We start from the raw sequence: 17740 nt of genomic DNA, 5'->3' as shown, positions 1-17740 counted from the left end.
TTGCTTATTTGAGCTGTTCTTGCCAGAATATGGACTTGGTCTTTTACCAAATAGGGGTATCTTCTGTATACCACCCCTACCCTGTCACAACACAACTGATTGGCTCTAATACATTAAAGGAATTCCACAAATTAAATTGAAATGCATTCCAGGTACCTCATGAAGCTGGTTGAGAGAATGCCAAGAGTGCTAAATCTGTCAAGGCAAAATGTGGCTACTTTGATGAATCTCAAATATATTTTGGTTACTACATGATTCCATATGTGTTATTTCATAGTTTGTCTTCATTATTATTCTACAATGTAGAAAAAAGTCAAAAGAAACTCTGGAATTAGTAGATGTGTCCAAACTTTCGACGGGTACTGTAATAATAGAATTACTGCAAAAACTAAAAGAAATTGTATGTCACAATATAGAACATAATAAAAATAGATTTACATATCATTTAAATAATTTCTATGTAGGACATGCAGTATTTCATCAGTTACCATGATTGGTTGACCTAAAGAATGGAGGATAAACCCATTTCCTCTCATGGCAAAATAGATTGGTCCCCCTGCAACTAAGAATTCCAACAGCTTCAGTATTATGATGGGTTTGTCCAGAACAATAGAACAAGTCAATATGTTTCTAGCAGTGATGTCTTAACTGTTGGCATGCATTTCAACTCCCTTCAGTTGATCACTGAAAAAAGGAAGGGATAGGTCAAGTCTATGGTGGAATTCCCACAGAAGTCTTCTCTGTATTGCTTTCATGTGATCAGGCCTTTCAGACCAGTGACTGAAGTGAAAGATGGAAAGGAGGGGAGCAATTAAAGGAGGAGGATCCATTTCTCTCGAAGTATTACAAAATGGTCTTTAGTTAGACTGTGCGACTGACCGACAGCTGGCCAAATTTTTCACACCCTACTCAGTGGAAGAATGAGAAGAGGGAGGAAAGAACGAGTGGGAAGCTCATCATATGAGATTTTTACTGTTAAGGCATCCGCCGCATACATAGGTTTCGGTTTGCTCCCAGTAGAACTCGGCTAGGCAAAGCGAATGTTTGTGCTTGCGTACTCCCTTAAAACCTTCTCTTGAAAAACAAGAAAAAAAGTGACAATATTACTGTTATTTATCCCTCTTGAGCCAACACTTCCTCCCAAAAAATTGACGTTTTCACCGAGGAGGTCTTAGATGTTTGATGCAGTACATCAAGTGAAATAATGTGCATGAAAACTAGTGGTGCAGTGCAGACAGTAGGTCCTGGCTGCTGCTGCGCTTTCTTGTTGAATGACAGCATATACTTCTTTGAACAATTCGGTTCATAGTTCCCACCCCTACTGTTGACCTATCACCGACTAAGGGACGTAGGCGTCGGCTACTGAACTTACACTTGCCTCAAGAAAAAAAAAAACGTGTGCGTGAACAGCTGGAAAGAACCCTGCCGAACAACAAAACAAAAACGTCACATGATGTTGTCGTAATATATGCGTGAACTGTTTTGACTGGGAAGCACAAGACCGGCTTCAGAGTTTGGCTTATCGACAGTGCTCAGGTTACAGAACACCGCCTGGCTGAAAAAATACCTACGAATAATACTTCAATTATGCATAAGTAATCTAGCGTAAACATAAGTAAAATCATACATGGAAACATCTTACACAGACCCCGGGGTCAGGTTAACCTTCACAGTATGACAACACAGAATTGTCCCATGGTTTTAGACCCAACAGTTGTACACAAAATAAAACAAAAGGTATTGAGGTTAGGAGGTTGTAAGAATCTATAAATGTATATGTGTGTGTCCATTGAGAAGTGAGACTGAGTATGTCCATGTACTTCCTGGTCTAACAGGAGGGGAGGGGGCTCAGTGGCATGGAGGGAATTAAACTTTGAAGGTACAAATATTAACTCCTGCTATCAGATAGTGTCTGGGGTAATGACACGAAGGGTGGGTGGTGAGTTATCAATCAAAACCGTTCTACGATTGGCAGATAAATTGGGAGGTTGACGGGTGTGAATTTGTACTGAAGGTATCCATATGAGGAAAGGAGAGTTAAGGGGGTTTGGTGATAGCTGATCCCAGGGTAAGGGCCTTAGGAATGGGAAAGGGGACGCCCATGGTTGCCGACGACCCTCTTATTTCTACAGGCAAGCAGAACCATCCCTTTTCTGAATATCAGCATCACAACCTCTTAGAGAGTTTGTAGCACAAACAAAATGGCAGAACAGTCTGATGATAACCCTGCAGTTCAGGGTTAAGAATGGGTTGACCGTTGTAAAAAAACACTCCTCATCGGGAGAGACTACAAAAATCTGTTGTATAAAAATAGCAATGCTGATCATCGGTCGAAAAATAGAAGCGGGGAAATAAAAGTAGTCTTGGTTTTGTTGTGGCGTTGGTTGGGGAGCTGTTTGCTATTCTCCTGGAATACCTCTGCACCTTCACCACATTGAGAGCAGGAGACTACAAGCAGTCAACTGTATCAGTCCTGTCCAACCACAGTTAAAAGCCTGCTATACAACAGCATCAATTATGTCTTGAAACAGCTCAAATCAGGTTTTATAATATACATATATATTTGGGACACCCAACCACTTCCACACATGTTTAATATGTGGTAGGGTGTGTATTACTTTGTATTAGTCCATTGCTCCATTCCCAATCAGAATGTCATTCCGTCCAGTCCAGACAGTCAAGAGACCCTGATGAAGGTAGTTTGCTGCCCAAACTATGGTGATTCTTTAGAAATCAATTGCATCGGAAACAAGAGTGTGCAGCTATATTCATAGTCATAACTCCCACCAGTCAGCACATTGCCATTTCAGGTATCCGTTTTCCTCAGGCTTTTATTTAAAAAAACATTAGAATAAAAACGCTGACACACCTGACTCAACTGATCAAGGTCGTGATTGATTGGCTGAGGAGTTGAACCGGGTGTGTTAGTGCTGGAACAAAAAACATGCACCCCCTGTGACTCCCACTCACAGGAAACAGGAGTGAGTGAACAGCACCGCTGTTGTAGAAAGCTAAAACCAGTTCAGTCCAGTCAGTACATGTCCTTGTAGATCTCCTGCAGCAGCGGGTGCAGTGAGGTCTCTGACTCAGTCTTCTTAATCTTCTGGACCAGCATGGCGTTCTCTGTGACCAGCTGGCGCAGGTCGGCCATCTTGTTGAGCAGCTTGGGGAAGAGGTAATGCGAGTCAGCGTGGTTGCCCAGCAGGTGCTGGTCTAGGGCCTGCAGGATGCTGTCCTGAATCTCCTCCACCTGCTTGATGTTCATCAGCCCCGGACGGTCTGGGAGGAGGAGAGAGCGGAGGAGTGGGAGAAGCGGTTTAGTATGCTGTATGTCAACTGGTAGAAAACAAACTTGTACACGATTTCAGCACTAAGCTCAGCTTGGCTAGGCTTATTATGACAGTGCATAGTACTGAATTATAAAATGGTAGTACCAGTACAGAACCAGCACGTACCTCCACAGAGGATGATGGCGGCCACAAACAGGGCCAGGTCACTGTCGTCCAGCTCCAGGGCGTTGAACTTAACGGCAAACTCAAACTTGGGCTCCATGATCTCGCTAAAGGGCCGCCGCAGACTGCGCAAGAACTCCCGGGTCACAAAGCCCTTCCCGTTGGCAACCAGCAGTCCATCCTTGTTCATGAGCGAGGGAAGCATGGCGAAGATGGCCTCGTGCACGCCGTACTTCAACAGCGTCACCTGGTGGGGGGGAGGGAGAACAGCAGCCTGAATATCACTAGTCTAACATCTCAATTTTTTTAAACATTTTTTTTTTAAACTGGGTTTTTGCCCAGCATGTATTCATGTTTTATGTTATATAGCCAACTATAGATGACATTCCTGGCTGTACAATGACGCACCCAACAAAACCATGGATTGATGATTTGATTGAATGTTGCTTTACTGTACCTGGTCTTGATTGATAATTGGTGTGTTCTTGTATATACCTGGTCGTTGAGGAAGAGGTCTACAAAGCCGGGGATGCTCTTGGCGAACTCCGTGAGCTCCCTGACCGTCTCCACCGTGGTGCACTGGCAGCGGTAGAACACGTGAACCCCTATCTCCTTGTTGGGCGGCGTCCCGTTGATCAGCTGGTTCCACACCAGCCCGTTCTCAGCCTGGTGCAACGAGTCCATGTCGTGGATCACGAAGGGCTACGGGAGGAGAGGGGGGTTATTTAGTTAAGTAATAGCAGTATGACAACACTAAACAGACCTTTCACTTGAAATTGCATTCTGTAAGGCCATTCTGCCTGGGCCTAGTTTAGGAAGACAGTGTTTGCAGACAAGTCCCGTGTGGCTCAGTTGGTAGAGCATGAGGCTTGCAACGCCAGGGTTGTTGGTTTGATTCCCATGGGGAAGAAAAAAAAGTAAAAATGTTACTAATGTAAGTAAGTTGCTCCGGATAAGAGTGTCTGCTAAATGACTAAAATGTAAATAAGCACACAGCCAACCTGTAAATCAACTCATGAAAAAGAGTAGCCTGTTCTGAGTGACACTGACATTTGGCCCATTGCCCTGTCCTCCACGATCTCAGACACAACAGTGATAAGGCATCAAGGCAAGCAGGGTTTTTAACAACACATTCATACACAGCAGCTAGGTTGCTAGACAACCAATGCTACTGGAGAGCCAGGCAGTGTGAACAAAGGTGAAGTCAGTATAGCCTATGCTCCTTGGTGCTGAAGTGCCCTTCTGGAGTGTAGGTGACATTCTTGTCACTTCGATTAGTGTGGATTGAAATGACAGAATCAAAAATGGCCATGGACACAATTGAAGTGCATGGAAATTACTTCAAGGCCCAATGCAGCAGCTACATTATCAAATCATTTCTGGGTAACAATTACAATGCCTTCAGAAAGTATTCACATCCTGAATTTTTAAATTGATTAAAATATAGATGTGTCACTGGCACAATACCCCATAATGTCAAAGTATAATGATGTTTTTAAACATTACAAATTCATTAAAAAATAAAATGTCTTTAGTCAATAAGTTTTCAACCCCCTTGTTATCACTGGTATCTCTGTACTCTACACATACAGATAACTGTAAGGTCCCTCAGCAGAGCAGTGAAACAGATTCGACCAGGGAGGTTTTCCAATAGTTCTCAAAGAAGAGCACCTATTGGTATATGGGTAAAAAAATAATTGAAAAGCAGACATCGAAAATCCCTTTGAGCTCAGGGATGCCACCATGAAGCCAAATGTGACTTTAAAACAGAGTTTAATGGCCAATAACAGACGTTGATTAAAGAAGCCCCCCCGCACCCCTCTGATGGGTTAAATGCGGAAGACACATTTTGTACAATTGCAAAAATTGTACAATCCAGGCATGCAAAGCTGTTAGCAACTTACCCAGAAAGACTCACAGCTGTAATCACTGCCAAATATGATTCTAACATGTAGAGCCTCAGAGGTGTGAATACTTACTTAAATTAGATATTTCTGTACTTAAATTTTCAAAACACTTGCAAACATTCCTAAAAACAGGTTTTCACTTTGCCATTATGGGTGTGTCGATCGGTTAGAGAAAAAAAGAAGATTTAATCAATTTTGAATTCAGGCTGTGACAACAAAATGTTGAATAAGTCAAGGGGTGTGAATACTTTATGAAGGGACTGTATGCATAATATTGACATATGTATATTGTATTGAGCTGACCTGGTGTTAATGCATTATATGTATAATTTTTACATATGGATACAGTACTGAGCTGGTGTTAAAAGTATTATATTTCATTTACATATGGATACGCTACCGGGCTGGAGCTATTCTTGCCGGTGAGGATGCTGCGAGCTTTCTTCTTGGTCATGTTGAGGTTCTTCAGGTAGGCGTTGTTGACCCGCTTGGCCAGGGATTTGAGGTCCGAGCCGTTGGGGTTGGTGGTCGGGGCCGTATCTCCCGCCAGAAGGCCCGCCACCAGCTTCCTCTTCTCCGCCTCCGGCATGCGGCCGTACCGGATCGCTGGGAACAACCAGGAAAACCCCTATCAGTGTACATCTATAAATTGGGTATGCTCACAGGGTACACATCCTTGACTTTGTCTAAAGTGAAAATGAGGGAACGGAAAGGTGATCACTGTGTGTGTGTGTGTGTGTGTGTGTGTGTGTGTGTCTCACCGTCGTGGGACATGCCCAGCAGCAGGCACTTCTGGAAGCGGCAGTACTGGCACTTGTTCCTGCTCTTCTTCTGGATCTTACAGCTGCGCTCACAGCGCTCGTACTCCAGCTTCATACGGATGGTCCGGCGGAAAAAGCCCTGAGAGAAAGAGTAAGCAAAGGGGTGAATAAAATAAAAAAGCTAAATGTATATTAGATAGACATTTTTAAATGATTAGATATAAAGAGCAGCAGATTTGATTGGAAAAGTGAAAAGGTCAGATTTATGAATTATGCAGTGGGCAACTCCAAAACACTGACATCCTGGGAGTCTCCTGGGATGTCCTCATGCCTTCCCTCTCGGCTTCCTCACCTTGCAGCCTTCACAGGCGTGTACTCCGTAGTGGAACCCCGAGGCTTTGTCTCCACAGATCCGACATTCCACGTTGATCCCGGCCCCCGTCCCTTCCTCTCGACCCAGGAAGAGCTGGTCCGACAGCGATGGAGACGACGTCTGGGACAGATCTGGAGACGGAGAGAGGTTCTGTTATTACATGGTCCTTTCTGAGTTTAACTAGGGACCGGAGTTTGTCCTGATCACATGACCAGACAAGGAACATCTCCTCATATAAAATGTCTTGGTATTATATTTTGGACTAGTGAAAAAGGTCCAATTACTCATATTTCACAATCCACATAAAACATGTGTAATATGAAAGCATTGAATGAATTTCTCTGTAATACTGGAACGACCGTACAGAGCTGAACGTAAGACAAGGACGAGACTCGAGTCAAGACTACAAACTAAAAAGTTATTGTTGGTGACACCAGTCTGGACAGTCTGTATAGTATTTATTTGGCTCTGGGTATGACTGGGCTATGTGTCAATTTACCAACGCTACCTCAAGATGTTTTGTATATGTGCAATGTGAGCTGTGTGTGCTCATGTCCATGTTTCTATATGTGCGAGTGTGTCAGGAATCTGCTGGTGTGTTCCAGCCAGTTCCTCCCTGGGGTTTGATCTCTGCTGCTGCCTGCCAAAGAGTTCTCCCAGTGGAGCCCAGGAGGTATGCCAAGAATGCTAATGGTTCGGAGACCCCATGGAATTACACTGGCTAGGAGGGACAATCAGATCTCAAGTTACGTTCCATTTCAGAATATAGAACCATGCGAGTTTTATTATGTTCTAACCATGAGTTCTGTTGCATCTGTTCTGTTTCTAGGGGGATGTCGCAACACCCTATTTAGAAGTAGAATGGCAAGGAGGGACATTCCATTTTAAGGCCACGTTCCATTTCAGAAATTGGAACAGAGTGCGTTCTGTTCTATCCACTCTGTTACACTCCAGAACTAAAGTAGGTAGGACGGACAATACACCTCAATGTAACCATGTTACTGACCATGTTACGGGTGTTCTATTCTATCCATTCTAATTCTAGGATAAAAACCTGAGGGATGCGCTGTTAGGCCAGGATGAAAGCATGGGAAACCCAGCACAGTCAGGGCAGGCAGGTTGAGCGACGTCGGGCCACACAACAGGAGAGACAGGGGGTCTGAGTTCCTCTGTGTGTGGGAGGAGAGGCCTAGGCGCCTGAGGAATTTATCACGAGGAGAAGTAATACCGCAAGAGCAGACTGACCAAGACCAGCATGGGTGGTGCTCCATGCTTCCTCCATGACCACTTTCCTCTGAGGCTTTTTCCTCAATTCATCTTTCCTCCATTCCTCACATCTCTCCTTGACTCCTTCCCAAAACCCATTGGAGGAGAAGGTCAGAAGGGAGGTACCTTGGATTTTCTCCAAAACGGCTGAGGAGGAGAGGACAGAGGATGCAAAGAATGAGCCATAGTGCGCATGTGTGACAGTCAGTCCAAAAAGAGGGTTTTAATGACAGGGGAATTCAGTCAACTTGCTTTTCAATTTGTATAACCTAGATTCTGCTTAACAGCATTAAACATGAAGCCCCTGATTGCCACCTTTGAGGTTGTTTTTTTCCTCTCCAAAAGTCACATGCAGGACACGCACTGTGTAGCTCTGGTGTGGTTTTCCAGCTCTGGTGTGGTTTTCCATCTCTGTCCCCCCCCATGGTCATCACTTAAAGGAGCCATCAGCAGTTGCTACATACATTTTTAAAACCACACACACACACACACCTCTCACTCTCTCTCTATTGATTCCCAAAGAATATTATTAATGAATGCCTCACGAACTGTCATACCCCATCAGAACCCAAAATATAAGCTTGTTTTACACCAACGTTTGTAAACAAGGTAAATGTAAATAAGTACTGTATAGTCACAAAACATGGTTAAAACTATCATTTTGATATCATGGAGGGTCAGTCTTTGAATCTATAGCTCGGTCTATGAATTTGAAAGTGGTTACATTTTACCAGCCCCATCCTTCAGCTTTTCACCAAAACAGGGGTGGGTAAACCACTGTTATTGTTTCTATACTGCTGATTGAAGCTTTAAGAATGATGGTTGCCTGTTGCTCACCACCTGAGAAGAGTGTTATTATAGTCAGTGACAGAGCCTGTTGCCGTGGTGTGACAGAGCCTGTTGCCGTTTCGAGATTAACACTAGATGTTGCTTGTCTGCAGCGATACGGTTTACCTGAAGCCCAGGTACAGTGTGTAATACACGTTGATCTTGAGAAACCAAAAAGCCTAATAGAGCGGAGTGTAGTCAGACTCATTCTCAATGTTTACGGGAAAAAAACCTTAACCGAAAGAGCTCAACTGGTCTGACCTCCGAACTAGACCACAGCCTATCCACACTCCGGTTCTTTTGTGAATTCGCCATCTCCCACCTGCCAAGGCAAACACAAGCATAGCTTTACTGCACAGAGATGAACATGTAGGTTGGCAGAGCTGGGAGAGGAGGCCAAATCTGACCGGAATGTAGGAAATAGAAACGTATCCTATAAAGAAGAGTTAAGTAAAGAATTTCTGGACCAGAGTTACCCAAACTCAGGGGCCACTGGTGGAGGAAAGTGGGTACAGTAGCTGGCTGGTCTGACAGTGGTTGGTATGATGGCTCAGAGGGAGAGCAGCTCAATGTTAAAAACACCAACTCAGAGCCCTATACCGGGACACACTAAACTGCTCCATGTACTGAGGATGTGTGTGGTTAAGTGCGCATGTGTGCGTATATGTGGATTGTGGATTAGAGATAACAATCTCTCGGCCGTTAAACAAAAACAAACAGCGCTCCGTATCAAAAGGGTATCTGTATCTGGAGGAGAAGTCAGTGGCCCCTCACAAGGACACATGGCTGGCCATTCTAAAAAACATTTGTTGGCGAGATCTATTCCCGCAGATTAAGTTAAGGCTACTTGCCGACCGTTTGTTTATAAGGTAGGCTATGTCAAGGTTGTGAAGGACTATTGTAAAGCATATTGTGATAAAAAACGTTTAAATAAAGTTTGATTTGTTATTTTTCAAACCCTGTTTAAGCCATCACAGCTGGGTATGAAACATGTACGCCCAACTCAAATCGGTGTCAAGGGAAACCAGATTTTAACACAGGGGAGTCTTTTCTGAGTAGCTCCATGACGCTTCAAAAATAGATCAAGTGTGTTACGTGAGAAGACATTGCAGTCTTTGGACCTCCTGTGAGGATTTCATCATGACCCAGCAAAGTGACTTCTTCTCACCACAATCTCAATGGACAATTTATTGTTGCAATGTAATAGTCAAATAAAGCGCTCTCTTTACAAGCATGGTCACGTCGGCCCGTCGCACTGTAGGTTGTCCTCCATGGGCCTTACTCAGATGTGTACAATTTGCAGTTGAAGTATAATGGACCCCGATTCCAACCTGAGTTAAGCGTGCTAAAAAAAGAACATAATTCCCTTTTTATACACATCTCTTTAAATGTATTCTAACCCCAAACTTAAGAATGAGAATAGCATGCTATTCACCCGCTATTCCTTTTGGGGTGGTGATCTGAGAAATGAAGGTGTGGCGGATGTGTGTCTACAGATAAGCCGTATTCTGACCTTGACTTAATTCCACCACCTTTATGCACAAGGAGACCATGAATATGGTCGAGGGAACCTGTCGGTTCAAAGTGGAAAAAGCATGTATTTGTCCCCGATATAAATAACAGCATTCTCCATGCAGAGTCATTTCTAAATGGAGAAGAGCTATTGATAAGAGCTAGGTAAACGAGTAGTCCATTTCGAGAAGGGGATTGTAAGTGCACATAGCAATCGTTTAAGACGATTTTTCCTTATGATCCCTGGAGACAAATATGAAACCAGCAAACTGAAAAATCATTCAAATACATGCATTGCGGACCCTTTTCCAAGGGTCCATGTAGCCTATTTTAATCATTATGGAACACAGACCACACATAGGAGACTAAACTCGGAGCACGATTCACGACGACTGGACCCGTTGTCATACAGTTCCATGATCCGAGAGAATTAGGGTAGATTTATAGAACTATAGTTCAACCCCTATTGTACCACTTCCCCCCCTACCTTCCAATATTTCATGGCTATGACAACTTTCAGGATGAATCAAACCACTAGTTTTTATTTGTCAATATATTTTGACCGTAAAGGCTCTCCAAACCTGTTTTTTTAATTCATACTTACTTTCCTAAACCTAAAATGTACCTAAAATAATCTACAAGAGTATTTTTAAATCTACTAGTTGGTGCTGAAACAGAAACGATGGATAAATGGCAGTCTTTAATTGATCCCTATTTTCTGAACCCGTTCGATGTATTGTAGACTGTCAACAAAATTCTAATTTAAAAAAAAGGTACACCGTATTGAAAAGGGACAGCTTAAGATACATTTTTAATCTGTTGAATTGATTCAGTGCGCACAAGAGAATATCGCCTGCAAAGCATGTTACGTGACTGAATAAGAGAAGTCTGAATACCAAATACTGAGAAGTACATAGGAAAGGTGTGCGTAGGAAAGGCGTAAATTCTTAATTCGGAATCTGCCCCTAAGTCTTTTTGCTGGAAAACAATGACAGGCTACTGAGCACCATTTTTCTCTCAGAGAGTATAAACAGACAAAATGGAGGTAAAGGCCGACTATACAGTCAAAACAGTTCTAGATTGCAGCATTGATTTCTAGATCAGCACACCGTTTTAAATCAGCACAGCAAGTTCTAGATCAAAATCAAATCTCATTTTCCACATGCTTCGCAAACAGGTGTAAACGAACAGTGAAATGCTTACTACCAAGTCATTTTCCAACAACGCAGAGTTAAAAGATAAATAATTTTAAAAATTATAATATTGACATGAGGAATACATACACAGTGAATAACAAATAACAATAATGAGTAAAAATAACATGGCTATATACAGGGAGTACCAGTACCGATTTGATGTGCAGGCATAAGAGGTAATTGAGGTAGCTATGTACATATTAGAGGTCAACCGATTAAATCGGAATGGCCGATTAATTAGGGCCGATTTCAAGTTCATAACAATCGGAAATCGTTATTTTTGAACGCCGATGTGCCGACTTAAAAATAAATAAATATATATAATTTTTTTTTTATTCCTTTATTTAACTAGGCAAGTCAGTTAAGAACACATTCTTATTTTCAATGACGGCCTAGGAAGTGGGTTAACTGCCTCGTTCAGGGGCAGAATGACATATTTTCACCTTGTCAGCTCGGGGGATTCAATCTTGCAACCTTACAGTTAACTAGTCCAACGCAATAATGACCTGCCTCTCTCTCGTTGCACTCCACAAGGAGACTGCCTGTTACGTGAATGCAGTAAGCCAAGGTAAGTTGCTAGCTAGCATTAAAGTAATAAAAAACAAATCAATCATAATCACTAGTTAACTACACATGGTTGATGATATTACTAGATATTATCTAGCGTGTCCTGCGTTGCATATAATCTGACTGAGCATACAAGTATCTAAGTATCTGACTGAACGGTGGTAGGCAGAAGCTGGCGCGTAAACATTCATTCAAACAGCACTTTCGTGCGTTTTGCCAGCAGCTCTTCGTTGTGCGTCAAGCATTGCGCTGTTTATGACTTCCGAGATGAGGCTGGTGTAACCGAACTGAAATGGCTAGCTAGTTAGCACGCGCTAGAGTTTCAAACGTCACTCGCTCTGAGCGTTCTAGTAGTTGTTCCCCTTGCTCTGCATGGGTAACGCTGCTTCGATGGTGGCTGTTGTCGTGTTGCTGGTTCGAGCGAGGAGAGGGACGGAAGCTATACTGTTACACTGGCAATATTAAAGTGCCTATAAGAACATCCAATTGTCAAAAGGTTAATGAAATACAAATGGTGTAGAGGGAAATAGTCCTATAATAACTACAACCTAAAACTTCTTACCTGGGAATATTGAAGACTCATGTTGAAAGGAACCACCAGCTTTCATATGTTCTCATGTTCTGAGCAAGAACTGAAACGTTAGCTTTCTTACATAGCACATATTGCACTTTTACTTTGTTTTTGCATTATTTAAACCACATTGAACATGTTTCATTATTTACTTGAGGCTAATTGATGGATGTATAATATTAAGTTAAAATAAGTGTTCATTCAGTATTGTTGTAATTTATTTGTAATATTACAAATAAATAAAATAATTTAAATAAAAAAAAAATCATCCAATTAATCGGTATTGGCTTTTTTGGTTCTCCAATAATCGGTATTGGCGTTGAAAAATCATAAATCATAATCGGTCGACCTCTAGTACATATACACTGAGTATACAAATCATTATGCTCTTTCCATGACAGACTGACCGGGTGAAAGTTATGATCCCTTATTGATGTCAAATCAGTGTAGATGAAGGGGAGGAGAACGGTTAAAGGAGGAGCTTAAGCTTTGAGAATATTGAGACATGGATTGTGTTTGTACACTACCGTTCAAAAGTTTGGGGTCACTTAGAAATGTCCTTGTTTTTGAAAGAAAAGCAAATGTTTTGTCCATTAAAATAACATCATATTGATCAGAAATACAGTGAAGACATTGTTTATGTTGTAAACGACTATTGGAGCTGGAAACAGCTGCCCATTATCAGCAACCATCACTCCTGTGTTCCAATGGCATGTTGTGTTAGCAAATCCAAGTTTCATCATTTTAAAAGGCTAATTGGTCATTAGAAAACCCTTTTGCAATTATGTTAGCACAGCTGAAAATGGTTGTTCTGATTAAAGAAGCAATAAAACTGGCCTTCCATAGACTAGTTGAGTAACTGGAGCATTGGAATTTGTGAGTTTCATTACAGGCTCACAATGGCCAGAAACAAAGACTTTCTTCTGAAACTCATCAGTCTATTCTTGTTCTGAGAAACGAAGGCTATTCAATGCGAGAAATTGACAGAAACTGAAGACCTCGTACAACGCTGTGTACTACTCCCTTCACAGAACAGCACAAAATGCCTCGAACCAGAATAGAAAGAGTGGGAGGCCCTGGGGCACAACTGAGCAAGAGGACAAGTAAATTAGAGTGTCTAGTTTGAGAAACAGAAGCCTCAGTGCTCAACTGGCAGCTTCATTAAATAGTACCCGCAAAACACCAGTCTCAACGTCAACAGTGAAGAGGCGACTCCGGGATTCTCTGGCCTTCTAGGCAGAGTTGCAAAGAAAAAGCCACATCTCAGACTGGCCAACAAAAAGCAAAGATTAAGATGGGAAAAAGAACAGACACTGGACCAAGGAAGATTGGAAAAAAGTGTTATGGACAGACAAAACTAAGTTTGAGGTGTTCGCACCACAAAGAAGAACATTCGTGAACCACAAAAAAAATGAAAAGATGTGAAGCATGGTGGAGGCAATGTGGTGGTCTGGGGGTGTTTTGGTGGTGGTAAAGGGAGATTTGTACAGGGTAAAAGGGACCTTGAGAAGTGATTGGAATGGAGCGATAGGAAGGCTATCACTACAATTTCCATCCTACAAAAGGACAATGACCCAAAGCACAGCTCCAAACTATGCAAGAACTATTTAGGAAAGAAGCAGTCAGCTGGTATTCTGTCTATAATGGAGTGGCCAGCACAGTCACCAGATCCCAACCCTATTGAGCTGTTGTGGGAGCAGCTTGACCAAGTGCCAATTTTTCCCAATTCCCTTGACTCTTATTTTGGTGTTGGTTGGTTCTCAGATTATAATAAATAAAATATATATATATATCATCCTTTCTACATACTTTATATTTGGTTTACATCGTTTAAGTTTACAGACTTCGTATTTTTTAGGGTTTCTATGACAGAAAAATCCCCGTCGTCATGATAATTACGTGCCGATACGATATGCATCCCAAGATTTTAAATGCGATTCGATACTGTGATTTTATTGCTATTTGATGTTCCAAACATATTTCTCATGTATGCTGCAGCGGGACAAGAGACCGCCATTAGTCATGGAAATAGGTGCAGAACACAAATTGGCTCCCTATTTTTTTTAAATGTAGAAAATAAACTTTGAATGAAAAATACTGGAGTTTGTGCAGGTACAGCAAACTAGACCAAAAATGATATTGCTATATCATCAAAAATAATATCCCAATACGTAACTGTATTGATTGCCCCCATAGGCACTAAGTTCTAGATCAGAACAGTGCTACACTGAACAAAAATAAAACGCAACATGCAACAATTTCAAAGATTTTACTGAGTTACAGTTCATATAAGGAAATCTGTCATTTTAAATAAATAAATTAGGCCCTAATCTATGGATTTCACATGACTGGGAATTGGCCACGGATAACCTTTTTTTAAAGAAAGTAGGGGTGTGGATCAGAAAACAAGTCAGTATCTGGTGTGATCACCATTTGCCTCATGCAGCGATCAGGCTGTTGATTGTGGCCTGTGGAATGACTGTGCAAAGTTGCTGGATATTGGCAGGAACTGGAACTGTCATATAGCTCGATCCAGAGCATCCCAAACATGCTCAGTGTGACATGTCTGCTGAGTATGCAGACCATAGAAGAACTGGTATATTTTCAGCTTCCAGGAATTGTGTACAGATCCTTGCGACATGGGGCTGAGCATTATCATGCTGAAACATGAGGTGATTGTCATGTCATTCATCGTCCACAATGGGCCTCAGGATTCAAATTGCCATTGATAAAATGCAATTTTAGTCGATGTACATAGCGTATGCCTGCCCATACCAGAACCGCACTGGCACCATGGGGCACTCTGTACACAACGTTGGCATCAGCAAACCGCTCGCCCACATGACACCATACACGCCGTCTGCCCGGTATAGTTGAAACCGAGAATGATCCGTGAAGAGCACACTTCTTCGGCGTGCCAGTGGCCATAAAAAGGTGAGCATTTCCCCACTGAAGTCAGTTACAACACCAAACTGCAGTCAGGTCAAGACCCTGGTGAGGACGACGAGCATGCAGATGGGCTTCCCTGAGACAATTTCTGACAGTTCGTGCAGAAATTCTTTGCTTGTGCAAACCCACAGTTTCATCAGCTGCCTGGGTGCTTGTCTCAGATGATCCTGCAGGTGAAGAAGCAGGATGTGGAGGTCTTGGGCTAGCGTGGTTACACGTGGTCTGTGGTTGTAAGGCCGGTTGGACGTACTAACAAATGCTCTAAAACGACATTGGAGGCGGCTTATGGTAGAGAAATTAACATTCAATTCTCTGGCAACAGCTCTGGTGGGCATTCCTACCATCAGTTGCACTACAATTGCAAGCTCCCTCAAAATTTCAGACATTTGTGTGACAAAACTGCATGTTTTAGAGTTGTCTTTATTGCATGGAAGTAAACAAACATGTGCACTAAATTTGAGAGAAATAAGCTTTTTGTGCATATGGAATATTTCTAGGATCTTTTATTTCAGCTCATGAAAGTTGGGACCAGCATTTTACATGTTGTGTTTATATTTTTGTTGTTTATATTTTTGTAAGCAGTTAGTTCAATATAGATCAGAATACTGAGTTCTAGATTGGAACATAGTTTTTTAAAAGTCAAGTTAATGAGGGGACTCGTTATAGGAGCCATGTCTAAAAGTAAACGTCAAAGGGAATTTACTGTGTGAGGAGTGAAAGGTGATGCTGTGTGTTCATACTATAAAGAACAGCCCTGTCACTGGCTGATCAACACAGACGTAGCACACACATTTGACTAATAATCTTCAACTAGTACAAAGCTATCGAAGTTATGATTCTGTCCACAGTGGAGATTCCAGTTGTGTGAGGGAGTGTGTGCGCGTCTCTCTCACCTGTGCAGCTGCTGGAGGGGGCAGGGCTATCCGTATTGGAGGTGCTCTGGCTGTTACTACTCCCCTTCTGTTTCCCCTCCTCTTTCTCCTGATCCTGAGAGTCCATTTCCCAGGAGCAAAGGACGTCCTCCCCCTCAGGCGACAACTCCGCTCCTCGCTCCCCCTCAGTATCCCATTTGCCCAGCGGGTTTGGTTTCAGTTCCTTCAAGGCTGACTCCGGCTCCTTCTCTCCGTCCGAGGTGCACTCCCCATGTGGGGAGGCTGTCCTGTCCTGGCAGACACCCCCCTTCCTTACAGGACCCCCGACACGCCGCTTCCGATCCCGCCGAGGGTCGTCGCTCCTGACCGGCGCCAAGATGGTGGCCCTGGTGCCCTCCATGCCGCTGTGTGGCTTCCCCTGACTCTCAGCCACCCTCGATCATGGTGTCACCATTCCCGCCCTGTTGGTGAGGAGTGGAACAGCCAGTTAGTACAGATCTGTTACAGGAATGATTTATTCCAAATTGGTGGTGGTTCAGGAGGATACATTGGTGTGTTGCAACCAATCGGAGCGGTTCTCACAGAATACAGTGACCGTTCAATCGGAATGCCTTTTACAAATCGAGACATCCAATTAGATCCATGAAACACTTCTCAACGTTGTTTTAACTGGAGAGATAATGAAAGGCTTCCATGTAAGTGTAACAGGCAGTCTCTTCTGGAAACACTTGTCATAAGAAGCTTTGACCTGGTCCCATTCAACAGAACCCTCCACAGCTGAGACAGCCTCACCCAGTGCACCTCCAAACCAGAAAGACAGAAAGAGCCTCCCCATAGACACACAGCATATGGGCCAGGTTAGAGGTCTCCGATGCGGGCCTGGAGTTGGCCTGCTGCAGATGAGCACCAGCTGTTAAACTCTAAACAACTGTAATTGATCCAGCTAACTACTAACAGAGGGAGTGGAAATGGGGGGGGGGGAAATAGAGAAGTAAGCAAAAAAATAAAATAATGCAGACACACACGCAGTGTAAATTCTGCATCATTGTGTGCCAGAAAGGGAGGCGTGGGTGTATGCATGAGAAAAATACACACACGAGTAGGCTAGCCTCCAGGTCACAGCACGTGTGGGCCATGGGGCAGGCAAGGCTGTTTTTCTTCTACAGACAACTGTTGTTGGGAGGGAGAGCCCAAGGTCTGAGTGTCTGGTGTTGTCTGAGCTGAAGACGCTCTACGTGCTGCGTCTGTGTGTGTGTGTGTAGGGACGATCTGCTCTTAGGATCAGCCAGAGCCACTGACCTTTCCCCACATTCCCCACTTTCTGCTGAACAGCCATGCACTTTCCCCCACTGGCCTTGGGTGGCTGTTTGTGTGTGTGCATGTCTGCCAAGTAGAAATCGGGTTCAAGGGAACAGAGACTGTAGGGCTGATTTCATTGGGGATCACCAAGTTTATCAGTCTGGTGCATTTAGAAGAGGGAAGAGAG

The 17740-nt window shown here is 43.1% G+C and overlaps 1 protein-coding gene across 2 annotated transcripts in view; it reads right to left on the bottom strand.

The window, feature by feature from the left end:
• Positions 1-92: 92 nt before the first annotated feature.
• Positions 93-17740, bottom strand: part of LOC112244880 (peroxisome proliferator-activated receptor delta) — a 37852-nt gene continuing 20204 nt past the window's right edge. Inside the window, exons 2-8 of one of the 2 annotated variants that reach the window (XM_042299561.1) lie at positions 16276-16715; positions 6473-6624; positions 6121-6259; positions 5760-5965; positions 3948-4154; positions 3456-3699; positions 93-3279 (exon numbers count right to left, since the gene is read on the bottom strand). In XM_042299561.1, coding sequence (XP_042155495.1) covers positions 3032-3279; positions 3456-3699; positions 3948-4154; positions 5760-5965; positions 6121-6259; positions 6473-6624; positions 16276-16654 — 1575 coding nt within the window. In that variant the 5' untranslated portion in view covers positions 16655-16715 and the 3' untranslated portion in view covers positions 93-3031. Of the gene's footprint in view, positions 3280-3455; positions 3700-3947; positions 4155-5744; positions 5966-6120; positions 6260-6472; positions 6625-16275; positions 16716-17740 lie in introns of both variants that reach the window. The other variant, XM_024412731.2, reaches the window with a different exon arrangement.

Source organism: Oncorhynchus tshawytscha, linkage group LG02 (genome assembly GCF_018296145.1).
Source record: "Oncorhynchus tshawytscha isolate Ot180627B linkage group LG02, Otsh_v2.0, whole genome shotgun sequence".
Lineage (NCBI taxonomy): Eukaryota > Metazoa > Chordata > Actinopteri > Salmoniformes > Salmonidae > Oncorhynchus > Oncorhynchus tshawytscha.
Note: the sequence above shows the minus strand (reverse complement) of the source record. Positions and strands in the feature narration are given on the sequence as shown.